This window comes from Copadichromis virginalis, linkage group LG3 (genome assembly GCF_057382275.1).
Source record: "Copadichromis virginalis isolate Kocher_CV1m ecotype Utaka linkage group LG3, C_Virginalis_male_GT1.1, whole genome shotgun sequence".
Classification (NCBI taxonomy): Eukaryota; Metazoa; Chordata; class Actinopteri; order Cichliformes; family Cichlidae; genus Copadichromis; species Copadichromis virginalis.
Window position 1 is genome coordinate 53,758,181 of NC_140620.1, and position 17,182 is coordinate 53,775,362.

Genomic DNA, 17,182 nt, shown 5'->3' on the forward strand with positions numbered 1-17,182 from the left:
TTTGTGTCAATAGACAGATTGTGAGAATACATCCTTCTTTACCTTTTCTTATGAAACAAGAAATACACCGCATGCATTCATGCGTTACATTTATATTGATGAACACAAGATGTGGCCACAACACAGTGTTAGAAAATGGGAAGTAAGAAAAGCAAATATGACAGGCAATAACCTGTTACAAAAAAACCAAACCAAACCAGATGATTTGTCGAACCGCTTTATCATTTTCTGCATGCCAAAAAGATTGCAAAGTTCATCCCGGTTAGAGATACACAGAAAGAACAATGAGGCCAAACTCGTCCTCCATGTTTTAAACAGGAATACGGGGGAGACAGCATTTTACATGCAATTACATGCCATTCATTTTTACTTATATAATGCCAATTTCCAACATTGGTGATCTCAGTGCACTGCGTAAGATAAAAACCCGCCGAAGCCTTCACTGCAGCTTAAAGAACAAGCTGGTGAAATCTTCAGGCTTCTCTCCATTCGACGTCATCTCTGTTGGGCAGAAGTCGGGGGGGTTGAGCTGACCAGGGTCAGAAATCCCAACGACGTTGTTGAAGAAGCTGGTGAGCACAAAAAAAAAAAAAAAAAAAAGGGACACAGCTTTTACTTGGACGGACGCAAACGTATTTCATTCTACATTTTTCACACTATAGACTTGAGAGGAAACGAACCCTGTCACCATCCATCCATACTCTTGTGTCTGGTACATAGTGTTGACTGGAATGCATCCGAATTCAGTGAAGGTGGTCAGGTACTTTCCTGGAAGGACAGACATGAAATGTGTCCATAAACAGAGTGCAGATAAACAGCCAGGATGACAGTTCTGAACATTAGATGCCAACTCACCTGTGTTTCCAGGAAGATTTCCAGTCCAGGTGTTGACCAGGAGTCCTTCACCAGGTCCAGATGAGCTGCCCAGGACGGCTTGGCCCACCAGAGTTGAATTTATTGGGATTTCCATAGGATGGAAGTCTGCCTTCAGAGGCTTTTTCTTGCATGTACGAGCTTTGTCGTCGATCTCATACATGGCAGCCTGGTGCATGAGTTGTGGGGTAAGAATGAGAATTTCTTTTGCTGTTACATACAATAGGATTCAGTCTAAAGATGATGGTTATTTCAGTAACTTCTGTTTGCTGAAGATGGAAATAACAACCAAAACCTAGCACAGAAATAACATATATGGGTGCTCACACCCAAAATTATGCCATAATATCTATTCTAATCAAGAGAAAGATGTGCTAACCTTAAACTAATTAAATATGCTGTCATTGTCGGGGTTTTTTTTTGTTTTTTGTTTTTTTTAAATATGGCCCGCTTTTTATTGTGTCAGTTGCACATGCTTACGAGTTCCCATTATATTCCAGTAAAACATTAAGGAAAGAAAATACTTTCTTATAACATGTTGTGTTGTTGGCCTCATGCGTCTCCACTTCAGTAGAATCGTATCAGCAGTGATTTGCACACTAAAACAAATATTTGAGACGTTCTTGTGTTTGCTTTGGTCACCTCTCTGAAGAGCAGCAGGGCGTCATAGGTGAAAGACTTGTTCTGGTAGTTCCCCAGCTCCATGAGCCGGACCCTTTGTCCCCATGCATCGTACAGGTATTTGGCATAAACCCACAGCTTTTCATTCTGTGTGGACTGGAGAAACAGAATGCAAGATTGTTGACATCTTTCTCGTTCACACAGAATATGAATGACAATTAAATGTGGTTGCACGTTTGGTTCAAGTACAACTTTCATTTTCTTTGTTTGCTTTCCACACTGTCAGACGTGCTCACTCGCCATAAACATCAATCTGGACCTTGACCTGAGCACTGAAATGTCTGGACTTGTATCTCAACACCACAAGACCACCTCATTCCTAACTCTGATGCAGTGGCTGACACACTTTTATTCTTTTTTAAATGCTTTTTACCCACTGTTCACCCAAACATTAAACAATGGGTCATATTTTATGTTTCAATCAAACATTGCTAATGCACAACAACAACAGAGGCTCATTTCTCCCTCATAATTAATAGCAACAGCAAAAGTTTTAAGTACACAAAGCATAAACTCACAACAGTGAGGGCTCCAGTCAGAAAGGGAGGGCTTTCTGCGTGAAATAAGAGAAAACAGAATTATTTATTAATATTTACAAGTCAGCGAGAGAAAACAGCAATGAGAACCCAACAGTGAGCTATCACTGTAACCACAACGGAGCTCGTCTCCGATTTCCTTTTTTACTTACTGCATGGGCGAGGTTTCTCTGCCAGGCAGCCTGCCAGCACGCACACTAACACCACAAAGAGTTTCATCTTCGAGGAATCCGCAGACTTTCTCACAGGTAGTTGCGAAGTCTCTGTTGCTCTAGAGGAGCTGCACTTCCTTATATATGCTGACAGATGACCAGACAGGCCTAGATGCTTCCGGATTTTATTTTCAACCAACATCTGAGGGCTCAAGTTCAGATTCGGGTGTTGTCAGGGTGAGGTCGCAGTGTAAGCCCATAAAAGGAAATGTCTTTGTACATTAAAAGCTGGTTAATGTTTTCCAAGGGCAAGAGACTCATACAGCAGAGTGTGTGTAGACTGTAAATGCATAACCCCATTATGACCACCTGCCTCATATTGTGTGATGCACTCTGTATCCTGACATCTTTCTATCAGAACCACATTTAATCTGAGCTACGGCAGCTCGTCCATTGCTCGTCCCCACGTTTTATCAGTGAGCCTTGGCTGTCCACGACCGAGTCTCTGGTTCACCACTGTTCTTCATGGACCACTTTTCATAGATACCCACACCGGCCACCGCAGATTGAGAACATCCCACAAGAGCTGCAGTGTTTGGAAATGTTCTGACTCAGTCTCCAAACAGTCACAGTTTGGCGCTCGTCAAACTCACGCTAATCGTTACGCTTGCAGTTTTTCGTGCTTCTAACACACCTTTGAGGGCAAAATGTTCACCTGCTCCCTTACATATCCCACCCACTAACGTCTGCCACGATGAAGAGACCATCGGTGTTATTCTTCTATCTGTAGGTGCTTATAATGTTATGCCAACTCTATTCATACAGTGCACTTACAGTGAGGACAAACTTCAAAAATACACCGCTTTCCAGTCGAATATTCATAACAGCGCTTAGTGATACTGTGTCATACTGCGCACAGTGGGCCAAGGGTAAAGCATGCTGTGTTTACAAAAGAGGGCAGCTCATAAAGCCCGAACAGGATTTTGACCGAATGGGGACGGGTAAACATGTGCGCATGAATGACATCACTGTCATGTGACTGTAGAGGTGTGTGACTGCTGTCAGCAGACCTAACCACCTGACAGCTTTAGATAAACTTATCATTTTCCATTTGGAAATTGAACAAACACCAACAGTTACAAGGGTATCTGACCTACAGGTGTAGACCTGCAGCGGTCATTTGTCGCACTGAAATGATGTCAGTCAGGTCTTTCTACTGTATTCACCTTGACCATGTTGCACACCCCTTGTAAAGATAAATGGACTATATTTACATTACACGTTTCCCCATTGGCAGTTTGCAAAGCACTTTGCAAAGGGCTCCATTTATTGACCTATTAACACACACACAGGTACACAACTAATGGTGGATCTGCTACACAAGGTACTGTTCTGTTGTCAGAAGCCATTTTTAGTTGATTGTCTCTGCACTACATAAACCTCGCTGCCATAAAGCACGCTGCAGGAACTCATTCCTACCACTCTCTGTAAAGTTGTATAATAACTCTTCATTCTGTGACAGATGAACACACCTGTCAGGCGTATGGTCCCAAACACATTTTTGTATTATACCTTCATGCAGCTTTTTCTCACGATTTAATTTGTACATTTTATTTATTAATGCAATTTGCACTTCTCCCTTACAAATGTCAGTCTTACTAACATCATTTTTCTTTTTCTTTGTTTTTTATCACTGTTGTAAATATATAAATTCCTGCACTATCTCATAGTATAAGGCCCTTACCAGGCACCCGTGGCCCTTTTTTTTAACTGTGCTGTTTATTGTAGACTGTACCCTTCATCGTGCTGCTGTAACACATCAATTTCCCTTGTGCAATCAATAAAGTATCTTTTTCAAACATCTATCTATCACTCATTTACTGGACCATATGCACCAAAAACATTTCAGTAGAGAAGACTGCACAATAATCATCTTCATGTAGCCTGTTTACACAGATTTTACAGTTCACTAAACATTGCTGGCTTTTATCATCAAAGTTAATTATTTTTTTTATCTATATTGTTACAAAAGGACAAAATATGCAGTGATACAAACAAGAAAAGAAGACAATACAACAGTGTTGCACATATTTGCATATTTTACATGTCATTAGAATTGTGTGGGAGTCACATGTGCATGAACGCATTGTGTGGTTATGCGGATGTGCATTATGAGACATTTTGTCAAGTTGTGCAACATTACCAAGCAAGCACAGCAATAGAGGGATTTTACAGCCCTGGGATATTGGATCATTTTTCAGTCTAAGAGGAGTGGATCGGGGGACAGCACCACAAATGTTTTTGTAACTTCCAATTAAAAAAAAAAAAGGTACAATAAGAAAAATTTCTGTCAGGCGTGAGATCTTTGACCACCTGATGAAAAGAGCCTAAGATGTTAACTGTTTGATAATCTGCTGACAATAATGAAACCACATAAACAATTTTGTAGCATTTGTCTTTTCAGATCCTTCTCTTATAAAAGAATGATCTCTTATCTCTTGTAACTAAATGTAGCACCCAAAAGCTCTTTGTAAATCTGTTACACTTCTAGCATTCCAAGAAAAGGGTGCACAATGCATTTATCGGTACATTTAAAAAAAAGAAAAGCAGTCAGTTCCAAAAACTTGCCAAAACAAGCCCCTTAAATAATTTTCAATTTTTTGTGGATAGCAATAAATAGTGTCCAACGTCTCAAAGTTTTTGAGGAGAAACGTTTGAGTTTGGGTCCAGTGGAGGTAGTTTGAGCAGGTGGCAAATCTGATTGCACTCAGGTCCATGCTGATATTTCAGGAACAAACTGAGCCCTCTGGCAGCAAAGTTAGAAGGACCCTTAGGGATCCTGGTGGAGTGAATCTGTGGGTCTGTGAGGTAGGTCAGTCCTTTGCCGTTGGCTGTCACCCATCCTGTGGAAAAATAAATGGATGACTACTAATCTTTGTCATGTGACAATATTGCGTTCAGTGAAAAGCAGCAGATGTCACACACCTTGTAAATCTACAACGACTTCCTGGCCACCAGAGAACAGGTAGGTGAAGTGTCCAAATGCGAGGCCATAATCTGTAGCATGGAACATCTTCTCCTTCTTTTCAGTGTTGTTGGTCAGTTTGACAAAGTCTCCAAGCATGTAGGGCTCCACGGTTACACAGCCCACAATCTCATCTCCATCCAGAATCTGATCACCGGAAAACAAGAGAGATATTTTGTAACATTTGAAGACTGTTTGGATTCTACTGGTAGCAACAATATTACTAAAATAAATCTTTGTATTTAAATGTTACTAATCTCAGTAATCCATTGGCTCTATGTGTCTTTTGGGTTTGTGATTGGCTCTCAGCACACACATTGCTGTACTGTTGTATTGTGTTTATAAAGATAAATGGCAGTACACAGTCTGGTTTACACTCAGTGAATAATGATAAAGGCTCTCTGTCTTTGGCCCAAATCAATAAATACTTTCCACACAGAATTGTAAAAATTTGCAGATCATAGCACCTCCTAGACTAATAACCTACAGAATAATTGCTTGACTATATCACAAAACAGATTTCTAGCTCTAAACTGAAAGTATTACATTTCAAGCTGCTGCAGTCTGTACCAAACTCTGGATGTGGGCTTCTATTAAAGCTGTTTTTACAAAGTAAGCACTTTGAATGCAACATTTGTTATCTTGAATTCCTTTAAATAAGTGTTTCCAGCAGTCCCTCACCAACAGGGCTTCTGACGGAATAAAGAAGATCTGAGCCATAACTTCTTTGTCATAGAGACTTTTGTTGAATTCAGTTACATAGTACTGGGCTGTCATCTGTCGCTCCACATCTTTCAGAGGAAACTGGATCTGCTTTGGGTTCAAGTAATCTTTCCCCACATAACTAAGGACAAATACAGGAAAAAGATGAGACTTCAAGTCACCATATTTAGGTTGAACCAAGATTGCTACCATACTTGCTTAGCCGCTCCTCCTGGTGTAAAAACTGCACCCATATTGTTGTTCTCTGCGCGCCCTTCTCCCCCATTGAGTCACCAATGTAAACACAAGTTTCCATGGCTGTCCACAGTCCGGTGGCCTTGGAGAACTTTAAATGGAGAGCACCTAGATAGAGATCAACAGACAATTACAAGCTTTTTTGTTCTGTAAGACAAGGCTGGGGTTGATATATAAAAGCTACCCGCCTGCTGAACTCATTGGTGCTCATTTTCATGGAAAAAAAGATCATCTCAGCCCCTTAAATGGGGACATAGACCTATGGTCACGAGCTCTGGGTAGACACTGAACGAACAAGTGGCTGAAATAAGCTTTCTCTGTAGGGTGTCTGGTCTTTGCCTTAGAGATAGCACCTCAGCTGGCTCCTTTCGATGTGGTAGAGTAGCGGGTTTACTCAGAGCCTCTCCTAGATGACTGAGCTCGAAAGGAGCCAGCTGAGGTGCTTTGGACACCTGATAAGGAAGCCTCCTTGGCATCTCCTGGGTGAGCTCCGGAGGGAGGGGCAGCCCCAGGACACAATGGAGAGATGATATCTCTCAGCTGGTCTGGGAACGCCTTCATGTTTCCCCTAGATAAGGTAGAGGAGGTAGCTAGAGAGGGGGTCTGGGCTTCCCTGCTTAGGCTGCAGCCCCTGTAACCTGGTTCCAGATAAATGGAAGAAAATGGATGGATGTAGCCCATTGAATAAGAAACTAAAGCAAAGCCATCTGTGAAGGTGGTAATTGGTCTAATTCTTATATAGCCAGATCTGTATGATATATATATAGCATATAGATCTGGGTGTGAGCACAGAAGCCCTACTTATATGGTTTAAACCTCCTATTTATGAGAGTGCAGCTAATCAGAAGAAAGTGAGGGAGGCTTAAAGGAGTCAGAACTGCTATGTATGAAGTGAGGCGCAGCCCAGTGTAGAAAGAAAATAAGGATTGTCATAAATGTGAATCATGCAAAACTATAGAATCAGATTCCAAGTATAAATTTAAAAGGGGAGCTGGAAAAAAATGGTGCAAAATGAAATCAAAGCAATGGAAATATCACGAGTGCTGAACATAAATATCTGTGCCAAAATCTGCTGGAATCCATCCAGTCGCCGTTGAGACACCTCACTCAAAACAGCAAATGTGAACATCATGGTGTCACTACAGGGAAAGTGACAGTAGAATATATCGTTTGGGGACGGGGAATGTGAGTGTTTAAAATTTCACAGTAATCCATCCAACGCGTGATCATACATAATATATTTTACATTTAAGATATTTTTATCTAGAGTGACAGAATGATGCTGACACCCTAGAGACATAGTTCTTCTGCAGCTCACAGAAAGTACTGATGGTGACAAAGGAAGAGCAGGAATGTAAACTTACTGTGGGCAGTTTTGTACTGCTCCAACTTGAATTTTTTCTCATCATTGTGCAACCTCTTCAGCAGACAATCATTGCAAATGCCAGCCAGAAGGGCTCGGTAATCCCATTGTGACAACAAGAAGGGTTTCATAGGGACAGCATCAGCTACAGTGCTTGGGTCTAGGCAGCTGTAGCACATGGAGTTCTTCTTCTGGGGCACATTCTGCACCTCAGTTTGTTGACAACAACTTTGGTTTACCTCCAGGACTCCAAATGAACTCTTTGTAGAGGTTTCAGTGACAGGTAACAGTTCTGTGACAGCTTGGGATTGATTATTTTGCATTGCTAAAGTGCTGTTTGTTGCAGGTTGTACTTCAGTTTCCGCATTTTGGTAAACTTTGGGGCTTTTGATCGGTTGTGGTTTTAATAAAGCACGTATTTTCTGGTTTTTGCTCATGTGATCAGAAGGGGAATCATCTGTTTCAAAATCGACCGTTTCACAAATGAAGAAGCTCCCATCTGAATCTGGTGAATCGCTGTTTTGGCAAGCTCCTGCTTTGGAAATACTACTTGGTTGTGGTTTCCTGTATGTGGGAGAATTCAGATCAGCTGAAAGTTTTTCCCATGATGACTGGGAACCGAAACTGTCCCCAAGGGAGCAAGAGGATGTTATAGATAGCTGGGATAAGGACTGCACTACTCCTTCAGCTATTGCCTCAGCAGCATCAGACATCACGTCCTCTTCAGAGGTCAGCGTTTCTATTTCAGCTTTTATCATCTGAAAGTTTTCTGAATCCCTGCTCATGCTGAAGGAGGAAGTGGCAGGTAGTGCAGAACTGACACCAGAGTTACAACCCTGTAAGTTTCGCTTCTTGTTTTCATGGGGAGACTGTGACTTGTCGTCTGACCTTTCTTCATCATCTTCTGTGGGTAGACAGCTCTGATTGGTCGCTCCCTCTCTATGTCCAATAGCACTGCTTCCTGTATAGCTTCTGCTGGGCTGAGGAGAGCCTGAACTTGTTATGGACACTTCCTGCCACGAGGAGCCAAGGATATCTGTGCTTTCAGGCTTTTGAGGCATATGCACGCTGGATGAATGTGAGCCTCCCTGAGCCTCTGTGTTGAGTGTGCCAGTGGTTGTCCAAAGCGCTGTTATACACAGCCTTCCTCTGTCCATCTCTATCTCATCTTTAGCATCCCTACAGTGTGTGTTAGTGGTCTCACACAGTGACTCGTGATACTTTTGGAACCGCCTCATTAACTTAGCAAAACCTGCATGATTAAAATTTACAGAGGTGTCTTTGACATTTCTGTAGCTGTCAGGGACAAAAGACCCCTTGTCTGAATTAAGGAAAGGCTCCACTCGGAGAAGCAGCTTGACTTGGGTGACCAGGTGCATGATCTCAGTGCACAGGCTGTCTTTGTCTTGGGTACCAGCATGGCAGTAACTGTAAAAACTAGATAAAGCATTTTGACAAGCTTGAACTGCCTGTGCTACAACCTCCAAAGGAGTTCCAAGCCACTTGTGAGTGACAGTGAGGGAATAGGCAGCTTTTAGAAAGGTATGAAGCTCCTGCTTGCTGGTTACCAGATCACCCTCTGCTCTGGTGAGAAGGCCAATTGTAAATGCTTCTTGTGCCTGCTGGAGAAATGACTGTCTTTGAGAATCTGGACACTCCACAGAGAAACTGTATGATAGCAAGCAGGTACCTTGGGTTGTCTAAAGAAAAACACAAACAGAGGAACAATTACATAACCACAGGAAAGATCTCGTTTACGATCCTACATTCTGTGCAAGTCTTTAGCCACCCCTCATTTCTTTACTCACTCATTTTCAGTGCCGTTCTTGTACCTGACAGTATTCAAGCATTAAGAAGAACCTAATGCAATGCATGTACTAGTACTGTGTCTACACATAACAGACAAATTATCATAGAACCAATTTTGTATCTTTAGGCATTTTGTTATTAGCGGTCTGTCACAAAAACACATAATTTGTTCCCATTATTTTGGTTAATTCTGCGAAAAAGGTCAAAGATAACACAGCTCGACAGGCATATATTATTATTTTACTTAGCATATCTTGCCATGGTGTGCGATTTGTGATTAAAAAAACTGAGAATTGGAGAAGAGAAAAAGTGTCAGGACTAAAAAACTATCTACAGTGGATGAACTTTTTCTGAAAGTCTTATCTTTAAGAAATACGAAAAAATCCAGCAAAAGGTTGACATAGGAGCTGAGGGATGCATCTAGCCCACTAGTGGATCCAGCTACTGTTTGCTCATCAAGAATGGAAATGGAATAGGAATGGAAATAACACACAAACTACACTGAAAATCAGTGGCGACCAGAGTGACAAATCCAAATGTGAAATTTTTGGTTCAAATTGTCATCAATTTGTACAGAGTAGGCCAGGAGAGAGGTACAACAGCGAGGGTCTATGGCCATCTGTAGGCTCTGTCACTGGGGCTGCATTTAAGCCAGTGGTGTTGGTGAGCTTGTCAAAATAATGGAACCCAAACCTCAACATTACTGAAACACTGTAAGGTCAGTGGAATAAAAGCCATCCAGCATCCAAGTAAGAGCTTTGAAATGTCCTTTTAGAACGCTGAAGAGCTGTTCCCGAAAATTCCTTAAACAAATCAGAAGAAAGCTGCGTGCAGGCTGTGTTGAAGAATAAATGTGGAATTGTACTGTTTCGCCCTCTGTACTATATTGCCATGTATGTTTACATGTGTTTAAATAATTCACTGCAGGTTTTCCTATTTTCATAGTAAAATATAAAGAAATGAGGGGTGGCTTCAGAGTTTTGCGCAGTGCTATACATCCAAAAAAAAGTTGGGTCACTGTATGTAAATATAAGCAAACTCAAAATGCAACAGTTGACAAATCATTTAAACCCTCTATTTACCTGAAAATATCATATCAAGACAGAACGAAATGATGATATTCAAAAAAGGTCATTTTGGGAGAAAAAGTGAAAACCAGTATTGAATGATTGTGATCTTTGAACTATTAGACATTAGCAGAAACCACTGTCTGGGTTAAGGAACTATGCATGAAAACCAGGATCCAGAATATCCCCTACCTCTGGGACTGAGGCAAAGGGGAAAACTTTCCTGTGGTCTGACTGACTAATCAAAATTTATATTTCTGACTGAATCACTGACTTTGCATCCTTTGGGTTAAAAGGAGAGGAACCATCCAGCCTGCGATCTGGACACTATTCAAAGCAATGACATTGCTATGCACATGTGAAACTTGCATCTCTGTGAAGGCCTTATTTATGCTGAACTAAGGCTGTCAGACACCAGATTTTTACTCTGTTATTATCAGTGCTAAAAGCCACAATTACAGATTAAGAAGCATTAGTCAAATTCATCTCTAACTCGTGTTTTTTTGGGGGGCAAATGAATCACAATCAAAAAACAAGCGTTGGAAAGTGGAGAATCTCTAAGTAACTATACAAAACCACATAAAAATATTTAGTTTTTTAAATATCATGGTTATCATCAGTAAAAGAATACTGAAACATCCCTTATATGGATCAATATAATTTTGGGTTTTGGAGAAACACATTGCTTTTCAGGAAGGCCTCGCTTATTTCAGAATGAAAAGGCCAAACCACATTCTTTCAGGTATGTCAGCGGCACAGTGCAGCACTGTGGTTGCTTAACTGGCATGCTAAGAGTCCTAAGCTGTCACTAATAGAATCACCTGACACGTTATCAAACATAAAATATGGCAAAGGTGACTCCGTCTTGCTCAAGTAAAGTAAAATGCTTTATCAAGCAACAAAATTATTTGCCCTCCACGTCAGTTCCCAAACACAGATAGTGTTGAAAGACAAGCTGATTAACCACAGTAGTTAACATTGCTCAGTTCTCATGTGGTACTGAATTCAAAATCGCAAAAACTATCACAGGCTAAATACAGGCTTTAAAAATCGTTAAGAAGTTAATTAACATTTTAAAAATCCCTTTTTTTGATGGAGCATTGCATTCAAGGGGATAGAGAAAACAGTAGTTGAAGACCACAACACAACCAAAATTATTGCAAACATGTGCCATGGTTTGCAATGAATTTCAACCTTAGTACATAAGTACAGAAATTCATGCAGCAACTACTTAACATTAAGAGTCCAACCAGAACCTAATGGAAATTCCTCCTCAAATAGTGACGCAGGGTGGCAGATTAACTGCAAAATGACAAAGGTGCTCTGCAACCTTACCTTTACATAGGAATGTCACCAGGATAAAACCAAATACAAGCAGCTGAGTTGAGCCCAGTGTTGCAAAGAAACGTGTCAAGGACAAGTTGCACTTATCACAGCAGACTGACTCATACTGATTGCAACATTTTGGCTGTTTGTGTTTATAAGTTAGACAGCAGTTATTTGCAGACCTTTAACAGTGTGTCTGAAAGTGATTGCAGGCAGTCTGAGTCTGTTCGCAACTGTTTGGAGACAGGTTGCCTCCCACCAGGCAACTTGTGCAATTGTTTTGTGATCAGACAGTTAACGCAGTCACTTAGGGTCATCTCTGGAGGTAAAAAAATCATAAGGTGTTTGCTGTTAGACTACTCTGGTGTAACTGAGCCGCAACAAGACTATCTACAAATCTGACATACATTCTTTTTGCATAGGTATTTATAACAATAATAATAATTGTCATTATTATTTATCTATTATTTAATCAGTCAGCAGTACCAATTTCATGCCTGAGTGGGGTTCTAATTAACAGACTCAAAAAAATAAGTCTGCAGGAAGGAAGATTTCAATATTATCAACAAAACAGCAAACACATTCAATGGAGGATTGCCTGATAACTACTTGCTTAAACATAAAACTTTTGCTGGACTATGAGGATTCTCTATCACTGCAGGAAATAAAACTTAGTTCAAATTAGTTATGCTGGGGAAGTTTCAGTTATCTGCGTCAGTAATCTATGCTGATAAACTAGAACTCTAAAGGTCAATTGCAGGCAAGTAGACAGAGATTATTCAGTAGAAGTAACTTACCACGTTAGTCAAAACATACAGTGAAGTATACTGAGTGTATACCACTGCCATCTTAGCAGCCTGGGCTGCTGAGAGAAGACGATGATTTCCATCCCCAAGTAACGTCTGAAAAAATGGACAGAATAAATAATGCAGCAAATTTTTTTTTAGAAAAAACAACTAATGAATGGAGATTGTGAGGCGGGCTTACAAAATCAATATCTGGATTAGTCCTAAAGGCATGGAAGTCCTCATTATTCATAGATACCAATATACTGGCCAGTATACAAAGGGAAGTTCCAATACCCTATAAAATAAACAGAGTTGCAGGTCAGAGGTTTATCACAGTGTGTAAACTGGGCCGACTAACATCTAAACCAGGATAGTCAAACATTAAACATAAGGCCTGGGGACCAGAATCAGTGTGTCAAAGACTTCAATCTGGTCCACTGAATGGCTTTGGAAAATGTGAAGGAGGACAAAAGTTTTATATTTTAAATGTATTTTCATAGATTTTACAGCTTCATCATGGCCATTCATACAACACCAAAGTAAAACAAATATCTGATAAACACTTAAATGACACAATCATTATCTGCTATAGAAATGCAGTATTTTTACAGTGTGTTCAGAGTAAAAATAAAAACAAAGCACATTCTGTAAATTAACAAAGATTTTCCATTTTTTTAATTACAGGAAAGTTTGAGCTAACAGAATCTTTTCTGTAATTTTACACTTTTATTTCTTACAATTAAAGCACACAGCAGCATTTCTTCATCATGTAGAAGTTACCTTTCTTTTGCTTATATTCAAATATCCCAGAGATAAAATGTGTACTTAAACTTCTTTAAGCTGACACAAAGCAGAGTGTCCCACAATGTCAAATGAGTTTGACATCCCTGATTTAAACCTCAACCAACTATGCCAACTATGGCAACCAAATGATAGTATTGTCTGTGGTACCTTTTTGTCAGGTTGAGGAAGCGAGTAGTACCCAACCAAGGAAGCCCATATTAGCTCTGCAGCCTCTAACCACAGGCCTAAAACACAACACAAAGACAATAAAAAATAATCACAAAATAATGACAATTATCTTTCACTTCACAAAAGTGATCTTACCCAGCTTTTGCAAAATCGTGCCACGCACTTGAACACTCACAGCCTGCACGAGCACCCGGTCACTTTCAGAGTGGTATATCCAATGACCTGCACATAAAAGATAAAGGCACATTATTTGTTTACTTTGTGGACTCAGTTTAATCCTCAATAAATGTCCGTGAAAAGGAACAGACAGGAAACTACCTGTCGTCCCGCTGTTGTTAATCAGGCTGCTCAGGATGTACTCTGCCTTCTGCAGTTTTCCTGTGGGGCAGATAATGATTATGTTTGCATTTACCCAGGTCTGCACAAGCCTTACTTAAAATAACCCTTTAATGAAATGTGGCAAAAATAACTAAGGAGTGAGAGCCGTTCATGTGCAATTTCCAGGTTATGAGTTTACGTCAATCACTATAATTTCTCCAAACAATAATTAGCACTAACATGTATCAAACAGGAGTTTATATAGTCGTTTCCAGCTCCAAATTGCTATTATTTCACTCTCCAAGAACGGCTTTGATTTATAGTTTAAAAAAATTATGTTTTTCTTATTTTGCTTTAGTCCATCCACTGTCTGAAAAAAAAGCTGCTTTAGCTCTTTCACCCCTCCCTACATGCCAAACTGATCTGTTGCCCCCTGCAGACAAAAGATTTGAACAGCTGATGGGTGGAGCTTCTGTGCTCGCAGCGTAGCTGAAATTACCATATTAGATAAATCCCGTGTCACTGATATCACACAGAGATGAGAAGACAAAAAATACTTTAAAAGCATCGATCCCAATCTTTCACTGCACTGTACCCGAGTTAAAATAGACCCTGGCCTGCCGTATGACCAGCTGGGGGGCTATGGGGGTCTCGGGGTAGCGTCTGTGGAGAAGCTTGGCAATCTTCAGCAGACGGCTTGAATCATCAGTCCAGTAGAGGTAACGGTCCACTAAGAAGACAACTGCCAGTGCACAGTGTGCCTCCTCAGCTCTGATGCAGGCCTTCAGGAGATCCTGGCAGACACAAACACGACGTTTGGGATTGTGCTTATGTTTTTATTTACAATGACACCACAGGGTGCCAAGCTGAATAGGCTATTGTTTAATTATTACCAGTAGTTGAGACAAGTGTTTGCTGATGAGGTCATTGAGGTTGGTTTTGTCAGCGGCGCTGACAGACTGCTTATACTGCCACTTCTCCGGTGCAAAAGGCCATTTCATGTCCATGGCTTCCTGCAGGAGGGAGGCCAGTTCGGCACACAGCGAGTCTACAGGAAATAAAAATCCAGATGAGCAAACAGTATTGGGCTTAAGATACACTGATGCTTTCAAAATGTATTCACAAAAGAATATCTTTACCTAAAGTGACTACATTCAAGCTACACGGGGATTACTAGTACATAAACTGACCTCTTTATTTGAAACTTTGACCATGGTTAATATTAGCATCCACCATTAGAAAAAGTATATACAAAAAAAAGCATGAAAGATTCACATCAACGCAACGCAACACAAGGAAAAGCTGGATGGATTGCTGTTTAGAAATGTACTGCTGTTTGAACCAATAACAGGAAGTTCCCAAAAGGAAGACTTAATTTACTTAGACTTAGTTTAAGCTGCCTTGGACAGTTTTAGGTCTAAGATTCTAAAATAAGCAGCAAAACATCATTTATATGAAAAATCTAAGTGAAATGGAGCATGTTTTGTCCCTTGTTTAGCAGTGACATGTAACAGTACGTGTGTGTTGACCCTATAAGATGCGAGACACCAGCCCGCATTAGTTAAAGGCACATGCTTAACATCACAAAGTGTCAAATTCATGCCATGGAAGCTACAGAGCTGTACAGAGCTTATGCAAGCATAATTCCACCTCACCTTTGATCCTGACCCAAATCTCTGAGTATCTCACATGCTCAAAAAACACTAAACAGCACCATCTTGTGTCTGACCTCTGCAGCTGCAGTAATTCAGCCGCTCTTGTGTGGTGGGCCCTGCCTCAGAAACCCCGGTGGACTGCCGACCTGCTGCTTCTGCTGCCCCGAGGCACTCGTCCAGTAAATCTCCCACCTCTCGACTGTCCATTGTGGCAAACAGACGCAGTTAGCTGTTTTCGGAAAGGAAAAAAAATCCTTCTCTCTTGGCCTCCTCACCCCTGTTCCTGTAAGAGAGTGATCCAAGAGAGGGAAATTCCATGAAATGACAATACTGTTGAAATATTGTTGAGAAAGAGCGGCTCCACATCCGGCCCGTTTGTAATATTTTAAAACATTAACATTACGATAAAAATGTAAAAAAACAAACACACAAATAAGTCAACAAAACGCGTGATGAAATTGAACTTGTATACTTTTAAAAGGGGACTAAATATATAGTGTTAACGGCCTAATTTGTCAGGACTTTTCAAAAACTCCTCATCTAGTTCATTTTAAAGAATTTGCTTATAACACATAATAATGAATGCATACGGACCTAAGTTTAGTTCAGTAAGAATATTCTGAAATTCTTCAATAATATGTCGGATTTCAAACTATATAAAAAACATACACTATTCACCGAACTGCAATTTCATATGTTGTGTTGGCGCATGCTCAATCATCTGGACGTAAGGTTTTCAGTGTGAAAAACGTTTGGTCACTAATCTAAGCAACTTCTTCAGCCTCTTATATATATATAGATATATATCTATATATGTGTATATATGTATATGATATACTTGTACGTATGTTATTTCAATACACCATACAGTGCATTTCTGCTTTTTGAAAAACCCCAACCACAGAAAGTATTTCTGCACTATTCAGTGTAACTTAGCCTACAGCTAATTAGCATACATTCGTAATTAGACACCTCGGTTAAGTGTGGCTAACCTCGAAGTATTTATCTCTTTTCTTTTCATGTAAAATGTATGAAAAGTTCTTTTTTTAAACGCACCTATGGTTAGTTCTTGCTCCCTGCGTCTTCCTGGTGGGGCGGAATCATGAAATGCTGCTTTCAAAGTTTTCGGAAACATCAAACTTGTACCCCGGAGCGTACGATATTTGTTGCATTATTTAAACCTTGGTCTGTAAAACCCGAACATGAAGAAAATAGGTTAGACTTAACATCAAAATACGTGGTATGATTTATTTAACTGATTATTTTTCTATTTATAAGAAGAAAATAAAAAATTATTTATATTATTATTTATACCTGTCGTCCCGCTTATTTATAAAATACTGTCTAACAGATTTTTTTTTAAATATTACTAAAAAATCTTATCAAATAAACAATTTTTGGTGGCTGTGCTTAAATTACTTCAGCAAAATACTGTATTTTTAGTATTTAATGTTTTCTCTGTTGTTTATACTTATTCCTGCGAGACCTGAATGCAACGCGTGACGTAATGAAGGGACACAACTGTGATCTACAGCAACAGGTAGCTGGGCTGTAGGAATGTGACTGAAATAAATAATTAAATGAATACATTTATGTATAAAATAATAAATATCCTGAAGGATCTTTGGGAGGACTTTTGAACTTTCAACGGATAAACCAA

The 17,182-nt window shown here is 40.0% G+C and overlaps 2 protein-coding genes across 2 annotated transcripts; both read right to left on the reverse strand.

Moving 5' to 3' along the window:
- Positions 1 to 203: 203 nt before the first annotated feature.
- Positions 204 to 2,436, reverse strand: LOC146715307 (ependymin-like). The gene is made up of 6 exons (XM_085451709.1): positions 2,243 to 2,436; positions 2,073 to 2,107; positions 1,516 to 1,650; positions 856 to 1,042; positions 681 to 768; positions 204 to 569 (listed from the first exon to the last, which is right to left on the reverse strand). The coding sequence occupies exons 1-6, from the start codon at positions 2,307 to 2,309 to the stop codon at positions 440 to 442; spliced, it is 642 nt and encodes a 213-aa protein (XP_085307835.1). The 5' UTR covers positions 2,310 to 2,436; the 3' UTR covers positions 204 to 439.
- A 2,140-nt stretch (positions 2,437 to 4,576) lies between these two features.
- alpk1 (alpha-kinase 1) lies at positions 4,577 to 16,617 on the reverse strand. Its single transcript, XM_085451713.1, has 14 exons — positions 16,579 to 16,617; positions 15,597 to 15,805; positions 14,761 to 14,915; positions 14,463 to 14,661; positions 13,868 to 13,927; positions 13,685 to 13,771; positions 13,529 to 13,605; positions 12,777 to 12,872; positions 12,587 to 12,691; positions 7,589 to 9,287; positions 6,185 to 6,332; positions 5,949 to 6,111; positions 5,228 to 5,414; positions 4,577 to 5,145 (listed from the first exon to the last, which is right to left on the reverse strand). Exons 2-14 carry the CDS (start codon positions 15,727 to 15,729, stop codon positions 4,934 to 4,936), a joined length of 3,321 nt encoding a protein of 1,106 aa, XP_085307839.1. The 5' UTR covers positions 15,730 to 15,805; positions 16,579 to 16,617; the 3' UTR covers positions 4,577 to 4,933.
- Between the last annotated feature and the right edge of the window lie 565 nt (positions 16,618 to 17,182).